The 17216-nt window shown below is 31.7% G+C and overlaps 1 protein-coding gene across 3 annotated transcripts; it reads right to left on the minus strand.

Moving 5' to 3' along the window:
• Window positions 1-2894: 2894 nt before the first annotated feature.
• Window positions 2895-9364, minus strand: LOC101265097 (histidine kinase 1). 3 transcript variants are annotated; one of them, XM_004233694.5, is made up of 13 exons: window positions 8756-9364; window positions 8385-8627; window positions 7516-8307; window positions 7177-7424; window positions 6879-7038; window positions 6542-6668; window positions 6363-6452; window positions 6000-6182; window positions 5821-5890; window positions 5636-5678; window positions 5260-5400; window positions 4046-5113; window positions 2895-3977 (listed from the first exon to the last, which is right to left on the minus strand). In XM_004233694.5, the coding sequence occupies exons 1-13, from the start codon at window positions 9020-9022 to the stop codon at window positions 3762-3764; spliced, it is 3648 nt and encodes a 1215-aa protein (XP_004233742.1). In that variant the 5' UTR covers window positions 9023-9364; the 3' UTR covers window positions 2895-3761. The 3 variants fall into 3 exon arrangements, with proteins under 3 accessions (XP_004233742.1, XP_025885285.1, XP_069149940.1); XM_026029500.2 differs by having other exon boundaries at window positions 7516-8310; window positions 8756-9363; XM_069293839.1 differs by having other exon boundaries at window positions 3823-5113; window positions 7516-8310; window positions 8756-9363.
• Window positions 9365-17216: the final 7852 nt, after the last annotated feature.

The following is a 17216-nucleotide window of genomic DNA, read 5'->3' on the forward strand; positions in this document are numbered from 1 at the left end:
ATCTTCTAACGTCTTATTTCGTTAGGAGATTTAATATGTACACCAAAATAAAAATCTTATCTATGAAGCAATTTATTTTTGCCAAAGGAATCCAAATGAACACATTCATCTTCCCGCCTCCAGTTGTTTAGTAGATTCAAGACGAGATTGAATTTGTAATTTACACGTTAAAGGAAGTTTAAAAATTAAAAGTTGACTTTCACATATGTCGATAAAATCTTATATATAGAGCAATTTATTTTTGACAAAAGAATTCGAATAAACATATTCGATTTTCCGCCTCCAGCTATCTAGAAAATTGAAGATGAAATTGAATTTATAAGTATACGTTAAAAGGACGTTTAGAAATTAAAAGTTAACTTTCACATATGTCAATAATAATTGAAAAAATAATTTTTTTGTTAATCCTAAAATTTTGAAAGGCTATAAATTTGTATTAATTAATTTATTCTTATAGCATATTGTGATTATAATTTTTATAGATGAAAAAGATAATACATAAAATTTAAAATACAATTTACAACTAAAGATGTGATGTAATGTGATAGTATCTATGTAGTTCTAAAAAGTATAAAACAATATTTTGAAATGTTTCATTATAAAAATGAAAATTACAAAGTGAAAAGCTTTGCATATCTAACATTCATTTTAATTGTTTATTTTTGTTGACTCAATAGTTAGATATCACTTATAATGTCTTCGTGGCACTTTGTGTTCTGATTATTTTTATTATCTTATATTATTATAAGTGAAAAAGCATAATTCAAAGTTAATTTATTATTTTATTTTGGTAATATTGATTAATATTAATTTATTAAAATTTTAATGTATTATTAATTTGAGCCCTAATTTATTTTTTTTCTCTGGATTATCATAATTGTCCTTTTCATCGTTCAAGTTTTATAGTTTTTATTATCAGTTGTTTCAAAACCTTTTCAGATACTCAATGATCTATATAAATATCTCCAACAATATGTCATTGTTTAATCAATCTCTTTTTTTCCTTTATGCCTCATTCAAATACATCATTGCAGATAAAAAAAAAATGCTTTGTTTTTCCTGTTTATTGTGTTTTTTTATCCAAATTAATTTGTTTCCTTCACATTATCACGAGTTGCTCTGTTCTTCATGTTGTTTTTTGTGTTATCTCTCATAAATTTGTTTTCTTCTTTATCAAAAGTCTTTCTGTTTTAGAAGATAAATTGAATAAATTTATGTTTTATTTATTTCCATCTGTCAGTAGCGTTTACTAATTTCAGAATACATTAAATGTCTTGTATAAAACTCTCTCAGACCGTCCTCTAAGCGTATATATATATATATATATATATTTCTCTTTATGGTTGCAAAAGATTTTCAGTGGTCTCTTTGAAGCCAATATGACATTATATGCTTAGAGGACGGTCTGAGAGAGTTTTATAGTATTGGCCCAGGATGATACAATAATTCTCGCAGTTGAGGAATCGTGAGGATCACATCAATGAGTTCATTTCTAAGATGAATTAGCATAGACACCCAGGTTACCTGATCAAATTTTTTTTGTATTATCAGTTTTAGTATGAATTATTATAAGATGGAACACTTAAAATTCTAGGTGCTATTCCTTTTGCTCCACCAATTTATGTATCTCATAAGTTTACTAATTGGTTGTTGTTTATTTATACTTAAAAAAAGAGTTTATTATAATTTGTAATACATTTTTATTGATCTATTTTTATTATGTAAGTAGACATGTAAATAAAAATGCAATAAATAAAATATTTATCACATGATCGTTTTTCCTTCATAATATTTGTTGATTTCTTTTCCTATATTATCTTATGAATTTTACTTTTTATCCATGACATATTGCTCGAACAAGATAGTGTCTGTGAGTGTGAGTTATATGAGTTGTTTCCTATATTTATGTTTGGAAGTTTTATTAGCCACTTTTGTTTAACATTTGATAACGACATGATTACTCATTCTTTTTTTTTCAGGGAGGAGAAACTATTTCTTCTTTTGCAGTTTTTATATCCTGGCATTTTCCTTTTTATACATTTGAGAACGACAATATCAAATTAATGCTTCGATTTTTTTTAATACATCTCAAAGCAATTTTTTTTATTTTTTTTCTCTATAATTTCGTGCAACTCAGGATACACATATTTTAATTTTTTTTTAACTTAAATATACCAATTAATATGAAATGTACGTGCAATGCATGTTCAAGATATTAATTGATGTTAAAAAGTATGAGTTGGTGTTCCTTTGTTAAGGTGGGTGATCTCCATATTTGAATTCATTAATTTATTCTATGCAAAGAAGTTGAAGTGTCCCGAGATTTGTATTTACTTTGATATAATAATTGAATAAAAATTATTTTAGTTATATAAAAATATTGGAATCTTTCATCATATAAATAATCAGAGAAATTTACTTTTCACAAATATACCTAGATCATATATTAATTAATCATGTATATTATATATTTTTACCAGCCATTTTTAATTTAATTGAACACCTAATCACTAAATTAATTCTTATCCAAACTTATATTTTATTCTAAGAAGCGGCAAACTTTTGCTTCTTTTATTTTCAAAATTGATATATGTATGTATGTTTCTTTTAAAACATTATTGATATGACAAAGTATTAGTCATTATTTTCTCAATCCCTATTTAGTTGTTTACTTTAGATGTGATATATATATTAAGGATAATTTTATTTTTATCTTAAAAGATTATCCAATTTCCTAAGTTAATAAATGTATTTTTTGATTTAAAAAAATATGCATTGCAATTTAGTAGTACTAAATTTTTTTTAGAATTAAATAAAAACATATTAAGATTTTTTTTTTTTAAAAAATACACAAATAAATAAAAATAAATATATATATAAAAAAGGCAATAAAATAGGAACAGAAGAACATATTATTTATATATATTTAGGAAAGTGATGACAGTTGTGTTTTTCCACTAAGAAAAACTATACTCTTTTTGTGAGTGATGGGGTTCCTATTCCATGTGATTGAATTACCGAAATTGGCATTCTTATGGAGATATCTCAAATTAACGGTGATTGTTTTCGTTACTCGGCTGGGACTCTGCAAACCTCCCCCTGAAGAAGACGATGCCGATTCAAGCTACAACCCCAATAGTTACATCCTTCTATTAGACGGCACTTGCCCTTCCCTTGTCACCGTTCCAATCGAGGTTGCCACCGCCGCCGTCAAGCTCAAAGTCCCCATACTCCTCTACAGCGATTACCTCCTCTGCCGCCGGCGGAAATGCGGTCAATCAGTGAAGGGATGCTCAATCTGCCTTGAATCCATGGAGCTAGATGAGGAGGTCAGAGAGCTCATCACCTGCAGCCATGTCTTCCACAGGGGATGCCTTGATACTTGGGTGAACGATGGACACGTCACTTGCCCCTTGTGCAGATCTATGTTGCTACCCCCTAAGTTGACCTCTTTCCGATCTAATTCTCTAAATCCATCCATTAGTTAGTTTTCGATGCTTATTACAAACTTCTGCTTTAACTATAACAGATGCAAAATTAGTGTTTACAGACATTTCCTGTACAGATTTCCATACTTTTTCTAATAAAAAATCTGATAAACTTATTGAGACTTTTGCATAAGCTATAGAACAGTTACAAAGTTAGTTTCCTGTACAGATTGCAATACTATTGCTTATCAAAGCTCTGCTTTAAGCTCATGAGTTTTCTGAGCTCTTCCATTTTTGTTTGTTTCTTCCGTTTTTGATAGAGAGGTATGATGGTTAGGCTTTTCTTTTAGTCAAGGAAAGAATGGTGGAAACCATCAACTTGCTGTCTATGGGCTTGGTTAAATAAGCATCCATACCAACCTGTAAGCATTTTGCTTCATCTGATGACATTGCATGAGCTGTTAGTGCAACAATGGGAATGTGTGTTCCTGTCCCCATTTCTGATTTTCTAATTGCCTTTGTTGCTTCATAACCATCCATCTTCGGCATCTGTTAAGAAGCAATTATATCAGCAAACACAGCAGTTTCTTATAACCGTAAATTCATGCTCTACTTACTTGACAATCCATGAGGATCAAGTCATAAGGAAGGGAATGAGAGCCTTCAGCTTGGGAGGTAATTGAATTATCATCTTCCTGAAGAGATTCATTTCTACATTCATCTGAATTAGGCACAGGTTTCAGTGCTTCCACTGCCTGTAGTCCATCTCCTACAACCACCACTTTAGCTCCCAATTTTTCCAGCATTATGGTAGCGACTCTTTGCAGAACTGGGGTATCCTCAGCAAGCAGTATGCATAAACCTGCTAGAGATTTCTGCCCTGCTACCTTATTTGAGCAGGCATTTGTGACCTCTTTGGTGGAGGTGCTTGTTAAATTATGTTCTCCATCCCTAGTTTGTCCCAGATGAGTCCTGTCAGGAGCATTTTCTTCCAGATCTACGCTATTGAAGTCAATGAAGTAGTTGTTTAAGGTCCCATAGTGTGAAAGAGAGGCGTTGACAAAATTTTCTTCCCTCTTTTTTTCAGGAAGGAATGCACTTGCGCATTTGTCATTTCCATTATCTGACTTGTCAGAATCATCCGAGCAGGCGATATCGGAGTGGTTAGGATCAATTTCAAGGCATTCATGCGAATCTCCTTCTACTGGTGCATTACAAAAAGACTGCAGCTCAAGAGTTTTTTCTTTTATAATAGCTTCCAAAATCTGAATCATTTTCCCCTTATATAGTGGTCTATTGACCATAAGTAGGTGTCTCCTTCTCCGGAGTTCCATCTTGATGGTACTCGATGTATCATGGTAAAGAATCCATGCAAACTTTGCTCTACCATGGTATTTATCAAGAAAATTTAGCTGCTCCTTCCATATACTTGTGCTCAAGTCAAGGATGCCAATGTCAACAACTATGACAAAAGGTGATGAGGCATCAGGATCTTGAATGCTCAAATCTTCAGGTTCTAAGCATTCACAAGTTGTGTCTTTCAAATGGCATCTGGATATAGAAATACCCTGAAGAATTTGAGTGAGCTCATTCCAGTCAGATGCTCCCCAAGTGTGCACCCCATTTCTCTCTAACCACTGGGACATTATAACTCTACCCATTTTTCCGTTGAGTGCAAGCAACACCTGATGGATGTGCGGTAATACCGCATTATACAAAATTAGAGATGACTGAATCTACAGAGAATGATAAATAACACCTGTAATACTCTATCACTCAAGTGAATCTGTGAGTTGAATGAATACATTTAGTCCATGAAGTTTATACTTACCCTCATTTTATGTTCCTCGAAACTAAACTGGAAGTGCTGCCCAGCGACTTCTGCTGGACAGTTTAGTTGAAGGCATAATTGCATCACTGTTCCTGGTCCATTTTTCTTTACAACTTTAATCTCTCCACCCATTTTGTTAACCTGTATATCATCCTATCATCATCAGAAGCTGTCAAAGCAGTCAATATATCTTCACTTTTATGCTTAAAGCCAATTCCAAGGGAAACATTTTAAGAAATGATGGATAGTGGAACTTTGCTCAGAGAGTTGTTGTTCATGCCATCCTTTACCTTGTAAGAGGCTTATGACCACATCAAGTCTTAGAAAATCACAAGATAGAACCTGAAATTTATTTAGAGAAAAAAATTGAACTCACCAGGGTACGTACAATGCATAGTCCGAGGCCAGTCCCACCATGCCTGAGTGTGAACATAATCAAACGATGAGTTTTTTTCCTTCCCAGGTACTAACTAGCTTTTAAGGTAGTAAATTCATGCATGTAATCTGTTATTTAACTAAAGAAGTTCACCCATATATGAGAACGATGTGAAAACTTCTTACAAGCGAGTGGTAGAAGGATCAGCTTGCTCGAAACTTTCAAATACAGATTCCCATTTACTTGGATCAATTCCTAGAGCAACAAAAAAGGGAAAATCCAGAGAATGAGAGTTGGTATGCAGTAGCAGAAAGTGGGATAACAAGTTAACTGTTGACTTTATGGTTATTTTGGTTATTCTTACCACAGCCAGAGTCCTCAACTTCAAACCACAAGATCATTTTGTTATCTTTCTTGGAGAACTTTTTTCCCTGGCTTTCTTGTCGTTTCAACTTCACTTTAGGAGCAGACCAAGAGTCTTTCTGATTAAGTGGAAAATTCCCTCCGCGAGCACTTCCACACCATCCGCGAAGAATGATGTAGCCAGCTGTAAGTTATTTCTCATGTTAAAATAACCAAAATCATGACCCTAATCTCTTCGTTTTATGAGAGTTTATATCAATATAGGGTCAGTAGAGTCACTCTGTTTGATTCGTGCAAGGGCTTTTCCAATTATGAGGACAAATAGAAAGAGTTGAAAATGTATTTATTAAAAAGTTGCGCTTACAGGTTGTGAACTTGAGGGAATTGCTAATCAGATTTGCGAAAATTTGAACGACTCTGGCTGAGTCTCCTTTAACTAATTTTGGCATATCATCTACAGATAGAAAAATGAGAAAATAATATGCATTCAGAAAACAATGTGAAGAGTCTCGAAATCAATTTGTAAGGAGAACAATGATGTACCAGAGAGATCTAGAACTGTCTCAACATTGTGATTAATGCACTGGACAGAGAACATATCAACAAGTCCTTCAAGTTCTCGAGCCAAGTCAAATTCTGTTTCTTCCAACACTAGTTTTCCAGATTCTACCTGCCCAATGAATATATGATTTTTCTCAGGTCTAATTAAAACACTCTTTTGAGTAATGAGCTTAAGCTAGCTGCAACATTACCCTAAATAGTCTATTACCATTTCATCTATGCTATAATCTCTCCGAGGAACAGTAGGGTGACCTTAGTTAATCAAAGAGTAAACTCTTTCGAAAAGTATCATCAAAAGAGTTGTTAGTGTGCATCTTACCTTACTGAGATCCAAAATGTTGTTTAGAAGCCGAAGCAAGGCAGTTGAGCATTTACGAATTTGAGTAATAGTTGCATACTGTTCATTTGTAAGAAAACCATCACTTATAAGAATGTCCAGCAAGCCAATAACTGCAGCCATAGGTGTTCGTAATTCATGACTGTGAAAAAACAAAGCATGAAGTAACTGTAGAAATGTACATATGAGAAACTAAAAATTTAAACTGAGAATGAATCTTTCGCAGAGGTAAGATGTAGAATAGAAGAGCGGAAGTAACAAAGGAGTGATGAATATTCACCTCATGTTCGCTAGAAATTGGCTTTTGTAATTGCTCGATGCCTCTGCTTTCCTTCTTGCATCTAACTGGCTTATCAGCTCTGCTCTAAGTTTCATTTCCTTTGACACTCCATCTGTTAGTACGAAGATGCAGACACATCCAATGATTAGGATGCATATTGATGCTGAGATCAATATTACAAGAGTCTTGATAGCCCTCTCATCTACCTTTCCCATTATATATTTCCTTGGAATGATGATAACTCCTACCTGCAAAGTTTGCAGATCATTAAGCATCGATAAATCAGCAGAACGAGCTTATCCAATCATGATACTGAAGTGTACTAAGCTAACAATTTACCATTGGAAGTCTCTTTAACTGCAGGTAAAATGAGTCAATATAATAGAGCTGATTCCCAAGTTTAGCATTCTCTATGTGCACTTCTTGACTTGGGGTAAGCCTCTTTCCATAATCCTTCTGTAAGCACTCAGCCCCAGATCGTATAACGGGGTCTTCAGAATCAATAGCCATCATTAGCTTTGGTCCTTTTGTAGTATTCATCAAGAGAGGGCTATTCGTGGATGTAGCGAGCAACCATCCTTCTTGAGAGGTTAAATAAATGTGACCACTATGAAACTCAACAATTTCTTTCATCAATTGACCTACACTATACAGTGCTGTAGTAACTCCTACAACAGCAACTATGCTTTTATTCGATGGATCCCAAACTGGCAGTGCTGCTGAAAGCAACGGTGAATCTGTATACTTGCTCACAGCCACATGCCATGAAGCTGCACCATCTGGTACTTGTGATATACCAGCAATGTTGATCAACTCGTCTGGTGGAATAATGCTTCTCTTCCCATTCCTTTCTCCAGTTGAAGGATCTAAAGGTTCTCTGTACCAAATTGCTGAGATGTTGTTGTGTATAGTTTGGTCATTCCATCCTTGACGAGACGATAACAAATTTACATCATATGTATTACTAATAGAATAATTGGCAAGATCAGAGTATATGTAGAATGTATTGTTACTCCTGTGATCTCTATGGAAAGCCTGAACAAAACCATTTTTATAGTTGATGGTTAACGAATTAAGAGCTTTCCGACTAGCAAACAGAGCCCAGGTTACATCCTTCATGGATTCGTACAGCTGCTGAGGGGCAAACATTTTGAATTAATAAAAGATAACAGTACCAAATAAGTTGAGCAAGAGAAAAAGGAAACAACCTCAACTTGTTGAGCTTGATCAACAGGCTTGCTATACTTTCTGATTACATACTCTGATAGCTTAACCTGAGCTGTAGTTATTTCAACAGTAGAATTCAAAATATTCCACATCCTTAATATTGGTCTCTGCAGAAGCTCATGACGAAGACCAAATGCGAGTGTGTTTAGTGATTTTGTTGTGTAAACTCTAGTAAAATGCCATGTTAATAAAGTTAGCATTCCAATCAAAATTGCTAGCATGACCTGCATACAACCATACAGAAAAAGCCCAAATCAACAATCTGAATCAATCGAGATTCAATTTTCAAAATCAACAAAAATTGGAGAGCAAAACTATAAAACAGCAAAAAATTATCTCTATTGTTGCTTACCATAATAGCAAGACGAACAACGAAAACACCACGATACGATGAGTGACAAATACTACTATCAAATGGAAGTTCTTCATCGACTTGATAATTTCTTGGGGTACCACTACCACTACGCGATGGAGATTGGTTTCTTTTGGAAAAATCAGCAAATCCAAGCATCTTACTGAGAATTCTTTCAGGCAATGATCCTTTTGGTGTAATTGGAGGGGATGAAGATTCAATGCTCAGAGTAGTAGTAGTTCCATAAGTTGCTTTATTATGTGCCATTAATATTCTCTGTTCAACTGTATAGAAAAAGAATAAATCATTAGAGTTGGAGGAGGAATTTGGAAGCTGATAGACAGACAAGTAGTGTAAATGACAGAGACTTAAAGAAGGACCAGTCAGTGTTATTATATAAAAATACTGGTGGAAATGAACCAATGTCAGTGTGACACTGAATAGTGGGAGTTATGTGTGTTATTTGTTTACTTTGTTCCACATCCACATAACATTTTTTATTTCCTCTTCTATCTAAACCGGTCATTTGTTGGAAACAAATTATTTCAGGATCAGAATAGTATAAATGTGATAAATTATTCTAAATACTATAATCAAACAATTTATCCCAATACTTTTTTCTTATTCCATGACTAGTTATAAGTTACGTAGCTTAATTATCTTTTATTTTAGTTTTCGACCAACCACCGAACTAGTAGCTATCACCCGTTATGTTAAAGACTTACTCATTCTTGTGTTTATATTCAATTAAATAATTTAAAAATTAAGTGAAAATACAAATCATCTTATCATGATTAAGTGATGACTGTATGTAAAACAAAAGTATTTGTCATGCAATCCTTAATATAAAAGATTTTATCCTTTTTTATCACTCATGTTGCTGCCTGAGTAATTTAAGTTCAATCTTGACAATAAAATTCGCCCGATTTAATTCTTAGAACTTGAATGGAGGCATATTTATTACTCCTTTATAATTAGAAGGGTCAAATACCCTTTTCCCTTTTTAATAATATGTGAGTCGTCTAGAATAACTTTATCAGTACAAATATGTATCAAATATTTTAAAATATTCCAAATGGATAAAATGCAATCTACATTAGGGCAGAAAGAGTATATAGAGTAACTGGTAAAACTTTTACCCCAGGAGTACAAAAAAGAAAAAAACTTGTATAAAGTTAAAACAGACTCAGAAATGAGAAAACTCAAAATGTTTTTTAATCAATATGTTTGATATCAAGAACCTCCATATTTTGGATAAATCCTTAATCATTGATCCCACCACTTGAAAACCTTTTTCCCTTTTCTTCTGTTAGTAGCTAGTACTTTTTATCATACGTAACTTCTGATTTAATTGTACAAATGTGACCTGAAAAGAAACAAGGTATCATAAAAAGGATTACACGATAAAGTAAAATTATACTAGTTAATTGGTTGTCTTAACTATCGTTCTAAATAATTATCACTTGCTATCAATATTCAGTGATAATTAAGTGGGCTAAGGTTTCATGTTCGGAATTTATATAATTTTTGTATATGTAATTTTATATAATATAATTTGTGTAATGTTTAAAGTTTTAATATTTGTGTTTCTACGAAAATAGTTTAATTATACAAACGTACATGTGAATTATACAAACGAGACAACTTAAACGATCGATACAACCAGCACATATGCAATTATAACTATGAAACGTAATTAAATTAATTATTATAGTGACTATTTGAGAAAATTCGCCGAAGAAAAAAGAAAGGGAAAGTCACACAAAGTCCTCAAAATTGATAAGTCTTTGGTTATTATAAGGCTCTTTTTTGGGGGTATATTTTTGCTGAAACATACCACTTGATAGATTGAGACTAGTGACAAGTGAGTAGTCACCATCGAAATCTTGTACTGGCATTGGCTATGCAAAAATGTAGTTGTCTTATAAGACCTTAATAATTGATTTTATAGTACATACATTATTTCTTATGGTCTACACTGCCTTGCTGTGTTGAACTGGACTCCCTCTTTCTTGTTTTTATGTTTTGTAACAAAACTCGTGCAACATCCCCATTTACAATTGCTCAATAGTTGGATTATGTTTGCCCTAAGGTGTGTCAAAATTTGTCTCACCTCGGTTAGCTCGAGTATATTATTAAATTAAAATGGAGGGAATAATAGCTAATTTAAAACTTATAATAGCTAATTTAAAACTTATTATGAGTTTTACTCTTTTTTTTTTGCTAGAACCACAGTTATATAGGTAGAGAAAAAGTCTAACGAGTTCATGACTCGGCTTGTTGGTCTCACTTGTACTATAAAAACGCTTTGTTAGGCTCGACTCAACTTGATAACTCGGGTCCATAATATCACAAGTTAGATTAGGCTATACTAGTACTATAAATTAAACACTATATACTCTTAAAAAAAAATATTTCCATATATTTATCGTGAATCAAGGTCACTATACTTTGGAGAGAAATTATATGGTAATGTTGTTTATCTGAATAGAGAACACATATGCTAAAAAAAAAAAAAGGATTAATTATCAGAATTGCTCTATGCAAAAAATTATACTATATTTATTTGAGATTAAAGTTTTTTTTTATATATATATATATTCTCCTTCATATATTTGCAGACACGTCATAAAGAAACAATGTTCTTAAAATAGTGTTAGGTTATAAAAAGGGATAATGCACAAGTACCCCTCAACCTATGACCAAAATCTCAGAGACACATTTATACTATACAAAGATTCTATTACCCCTGAACTTATTTTATTAATAATATTCTACCCCTTTTCGACTTACGTGGCACTAACTTGTGGGCCCAACACTGGTTGACTTTTTATTTCAAACTAGTGCCACGTAAGCCTAAAAGGGATAGAAAATTACTTATATAATAAGTTTAGAGGGTAATAGGACCTTAATATAGTATAAGTGTGTCTCTAGAATTTCGAACATAGATTAAGGAAATACTTTTACATTTTCCCTATAAAAAATAGCGTTCAATCCTACAAATCGACCAATTTAAGACCATATTTGTGCAAAATGAGGAGAAGGACGTCCCCTTTACACTCCCCCCTCCCCCAAGGGCCAACTGCCAAGGACCTTTTAAAGTTTGCATTATTTAAAGGACGATTCCATATAAAGAGAGAGGTCATAAGTTCATATAAATCAAAATTTTCAAGAACCCAAATATTCGAATAAGCAGACAAGCCATATATTTGCAAGATTGCAAAATATAGGAGACACAACACGTGTATTTATTTTGGAATTACACCCAGCAAAAGGCAAAAAGGGTATCTCTCAATTTATTTTAAAAAAACACTCATAGTGCTAAAGAGGCTGCATTTCCCTCGTTTTAATTTACGTGACATATTTTTTATTTGAGTCCTATTTATTTGACAAAAAAGCCAATAAAAATATATTCTTTTATTAAAAATTTATTTGTTTTAAAGAAGGTCTAACAAAGTATTTTTTATATTACGTTAAATTTCATATTTAATTAAATAATATTAAATAAATTGAAATAAAAGGAATTAATTGTTATAGAACAAAGATATTGTAAACTATACGCTAATTCATCCCAACTGTATGACCAAACAATCAGTTTGACACTATATGCTTTATTCGTCATTAAAAAGAATTGAGATATTTATATATTAGTATAATTTAATATTTATGCTATTGTTTTGCTTTCATAGTAGGTTCCACTACATAAAAAGAAAAGTAGTTTGGTTGAATTAAAAATATTATAACCTTTTTAAAGTATAGTTTATGAATCAAAAGTTTTTATTTTTTTTTAGGTTGTGGTGCAACTCCTTTTGCCGATATTGGACAAAAATAAGTAATTGAATAGAAAAGGTAAAGCTCACAGAGCATAAGTATGATATGATGTCGCGATACGTAAAGGAAGGAGAATTCACGGTTCGATTTGGTTCGATACATATCTCAAATATATTTAAAGATGATTAATATTTATTTGTATTAAGTAATTATATTTAATAAGAAACTTTACTAATCATATTTTAGTGATTAATTAAAGTCTAAAGCCAAACACATAACGTTAATCTATATATCGAGACCCGAGTATGTTAGCCTATAAACCAAGTAACCAACATTATTATTAAGAAAAATTGTATATAATAGCAAACTAATAATCTAAAACAAATGGAGTAACTAGGGTTTGATTTAATTGTGCTCCATAGCAAACATTAGCCAAAGTTTGCCAGACGCCTCTCTCCCAAAAATCTCGTTCGCCACTCTCCCATTCTCGCTCACCTCTCTCGCTTTATACACAAAAGTGTATAATTTCTGTTTCTGTTTTCTATAAAGCGAGAGAAAATTGTATACACACATGCAAAAACATATATCTCCGTGTTAAACACTTAATTATACAATTTACAAACATTTTACTTCAATTCAATTGTAGACAAATGCAAATTTTATACAAATATTGCAGAGAAAAAGGCCAACGTATTATACAATTGCAGTGGAATACAATTTTCTCTAGCTTTATACAACAGAAGCGTATATATTGTGTTTCTGCTTTTGTATAAAGCGAGAGAAAAACATATATCTTCTTGCTATACACTTATAATTATGCAAAGTACATACATTTTAATTCGATTCAATTGTATGCAAAGCAAATTTTATAAAAATATTGCAGCGAAATAGGCAACGAATTATACAATTGTGCATTATATAATTATAGTGAAATAGGATAGCGAATTATACAATTGCAGGGTAATAGGCGAGCGAATTATACAATTTAGGCCAGCGAATTATACAATTGTATATGTATAGCGAATTATATAGTTTTATGTTTGCTATGGAGCGTAATAATGCAAACTTTGTTATAGCATACAAATATGAATTTTTTATTTGCTATATGTGAAAGTTGCCCTTATTATTAATTATTTCATCTGTTTCATAATACTTGATCCTTGTTGACTTGATATATTATTTAATAAATAAAATATATTATATTGAACTAATTTTAGTAATGGTGTTTTGAAATTCTAAAGTATAGTTGGTAGTTTACTAAAACTGACAAATGAAATAGAACACTTATTCTTAATACAGGAGTCGAGTAAAATAAAATGACAAAACAATAGTTACTTACAACTTACTACTGTATATAAAAGTTTGACATCTAGGGGTACTCTCTTTAGCGTCCATAAACTGTCAAAGGTCGCACGAAAAATAGTCCAAATTAATTTTTTTCTTAACATAGTGGTCCGATTAGTGGGTGGTTAACTGATAAGAATGGAAATAAAGTTCATCAAATATAATTGCAAGAGGTGGCTAAAATTAATAAAATACACTTTTAGCTCTTGCTTTTTCAATTTTGGGTTTGATTTGTGCGCTTCATCCTCAAGAACAGTAATTAATCACTTACTAATAGTGATCTAATTTGTGGTCTTAATTCATTTGATTTTCCACTCTATAGCAAAATAAACATATAGTGCTAGGTTCCATCATCGTCGGCTGCACAAATTATCCACTTCTATATAGGAAAAAAATAATATCAACTAGCAATTAGTAGTAACAAGCTCTAATTTACCAAAGAGAAAAAAAAAGGAGTAATGTAGTGACACTTTTACTTTCTAAAAAAAAAATTCCCCTTTGAACCAATCATGTAGTCAATGTTATGATCATTATGGGCAAAGTGGGGAATTGAACGTGCGCATGGTGAATTGACCCACTTTGCTAGAACTTGTAGTGTGCATTAATGACATTTAAATTAAAATATTTTGCCATATACAACGAAACATCTCCTTTTAATTGAGACTCATTTTTCAGTTTAATGAAATATTTAAGGAGGTACATAGAAAAGAATAATCAAGAAGCAAAAGTGTGCAATACTTTTAATAATTGAACAACCATAAGTTATAATAGGTGTAATGAAGTGGGGCTAAAGAAGCAATTAAAAAATATGTAAACCTAATTTTCCAGTGAAGGAAATTCAAATAATTAAACCCTTTGCGCCCTAATTCCGACTAATTGTACATGTAAATAATTTGAAAGAAAATATTGAGTTTTAATTTGCTAGACTCGCAAACTCATGAATGAGTAATCTGTGGCGTATGATGATTGAAAAAAAAAAACTTCAAAATGGACAAAAGAAAAGTTTGGCAAGAACGTCAATGTCAATCTTTTGACACTAAAAATGAATTGGAGTATTTGATTCGTTACTTTAGTTGTACTAGTTTGATAAAGAGTATAATTTCTTTTTATGTCCATTGGGATTTGAGAGCTTAGCTAGTAGTGGTAGTGTGGTACTAAGAATTGGAAAACTTTAAATTCCATGCATTTTGATATTGGTGAGTGAGTTGGTATCCGCATTATACTAGAGATCGATAAAGATATTATACTAATAAATTTATTAGGACATGTCCAATGCTCATCACTAAGAGCTGCTTATCTATTACTTACCAGTTCTTCTGTTTGCTAAAGGACAAGATTTTTTGGAGAATATATATATCTAGTGTTTGGTTACCAGAGTTTAAAATATCTCATAAAGATTGATACTTGATTCCAAAAGAAGAAGAAAATCTAGAATTAATGTTTAAGATTTTCTGTTTGATAACATGTATTGTTTGTTTGTCATAACAGACCTCATATATTTGTCGTTTAGATTATATTATTATCAAGCTGAAAACATGCGCGTCATGTTAGCTTGTATTATGCTTTATAAAGTTTTTTACTTAGCTCTCTCATTTTAATTAATATGGGATGATCACTTAAAATATCATGCATATGTTCCTTTCTCTTGAGAAGCTTGTTATCCTAAAGCATATCAATAAAAAAAAATTATGTTATTTGTCCCCATTGATCTGCTCTTTGCCATGAGCATCATATACATCCTTCGCTTATTGATATTGAATTAAAAGAAGTTAAAAAAATTAAAATGTGAGAAGGATAAAATATAACGAAGGATATAATCGTTATATCATATTTAGATGATAAAATTGAGGTATAGATAATCTCTTTTCCCTTATTAAATAAAAAAAATACATTAAAACATTTTCAAGAATATTTAATATCATACCAAACACATTAATATTTTTGACAAGAGAGAGAGAGCGGAGACAAGGACCGAATTTGCTGATCAAATTTACACGTTTAACCGCATTGGCTTCCTCAGTAGATAATCAAATAGTGCCATGTTTCCAATAACCTACACAATATTACATGGTTTTCGTCATATGGGACCTAAAGATAACATTGTACAACAATATTTGTTCACTTAGGAAATTAATGAATAATTTTATATTTAGTTTTTTTAATTTATTTTTATTATTAATTATAGTTATTTTCATATTATATTTTTCAAGACAATATATTTATTATATAAAAAGGGTTATCAGTTACTTAGTAAAATTATGTTTTTATTTAGGGAAAATGCACAAGTATCCCCTTAATCTATGTCCGAAATTTCAGAGACACACTTATATTATACTAAGGTCCTATTATCCCCTTGAACTTATTTTATAAGTAATTTTCTACCCCTTTTGGCCTACATGGCACTAGCTTGAAAAAAAAAGTCAACCAACGTTGGACCCTGAAGATAGTGCTACGTAGGCCAAAAAGGGGTAGAAAATTATTAATAAAATAAGTTCAGAGGTAATAGGACCTTAGTATAGTATAAGTGTGTCTCTAAGATTTCGCGCATAGGTTGAGGGGTACTTGTACATTATTCCTTTTATTTATAATTTTTTAAGAAGCGTGCAAAATCAATAGCAGACAACTATTATTGGACATAAACAATTGTAGTAATGGACATGATTTAATCCATTAAATAACATCAAATGGGGGCACTAAGCATGAAATTTCATATTATTAATTATCGTACCCACATGTCTAAGTAAGAAGTTTCTAATGATAATACATAAAACGATGTTTACCGAATTGATCATGAGAAACATTTTTAAATTAAAGGAAAGTGATTTGTGACATAATATCCGGACTCTAAAGTCTAAACCACGTATATTGTGATAGCCAGACAAGCTAATAACGAACAGACGCTAAGGGACAAGTATAGTTTGTGTTTGTATATTCTTATTTTAATAAAAAGTAATCTTACTTTGAGCAAGATAGGGCATTAGATAGCCACAAATCATCCAAAATCACAATAAAGTTAATATTCTAATTAAATTCGAGATTGAACGCAGTAAAGTAGTTTTAACATTATGCGATGGTGCAAAATATTCAAATGCTTAGTCCTAAGCCGGCCCATGATATGGATAATCATGGTGATCAATAAGAAAATCAATCAAATAACAACTTGTCAATATATATCAAGTTGTAGTTTTGTTATACTACGAAATGATCGGTTAGGCATAGCAGATTAATGTACAGCATAAAACTGGACAGCTAGAAATTAGGTATGAATTAATGTCACTTCCCATACCACTTGTTAATATATTCTTACTAAAAGGTAAAATGCTATTAATATTCTGTTACCATCATA

This window comes from Solanum lycopersicum, chromosome 2 (assembly GCF_036512215.1).
Source record: "Solanum lycopersicum chromosome 2, SLM_r2.1".
Taxonomy (NCBI): domain Eukaryota; kingdom Viridiplantae; phylum Streptophyta; class Magnoliopsida; order Solanales; family Solanaceae; genus Solanum; species Solanum lycopersicum.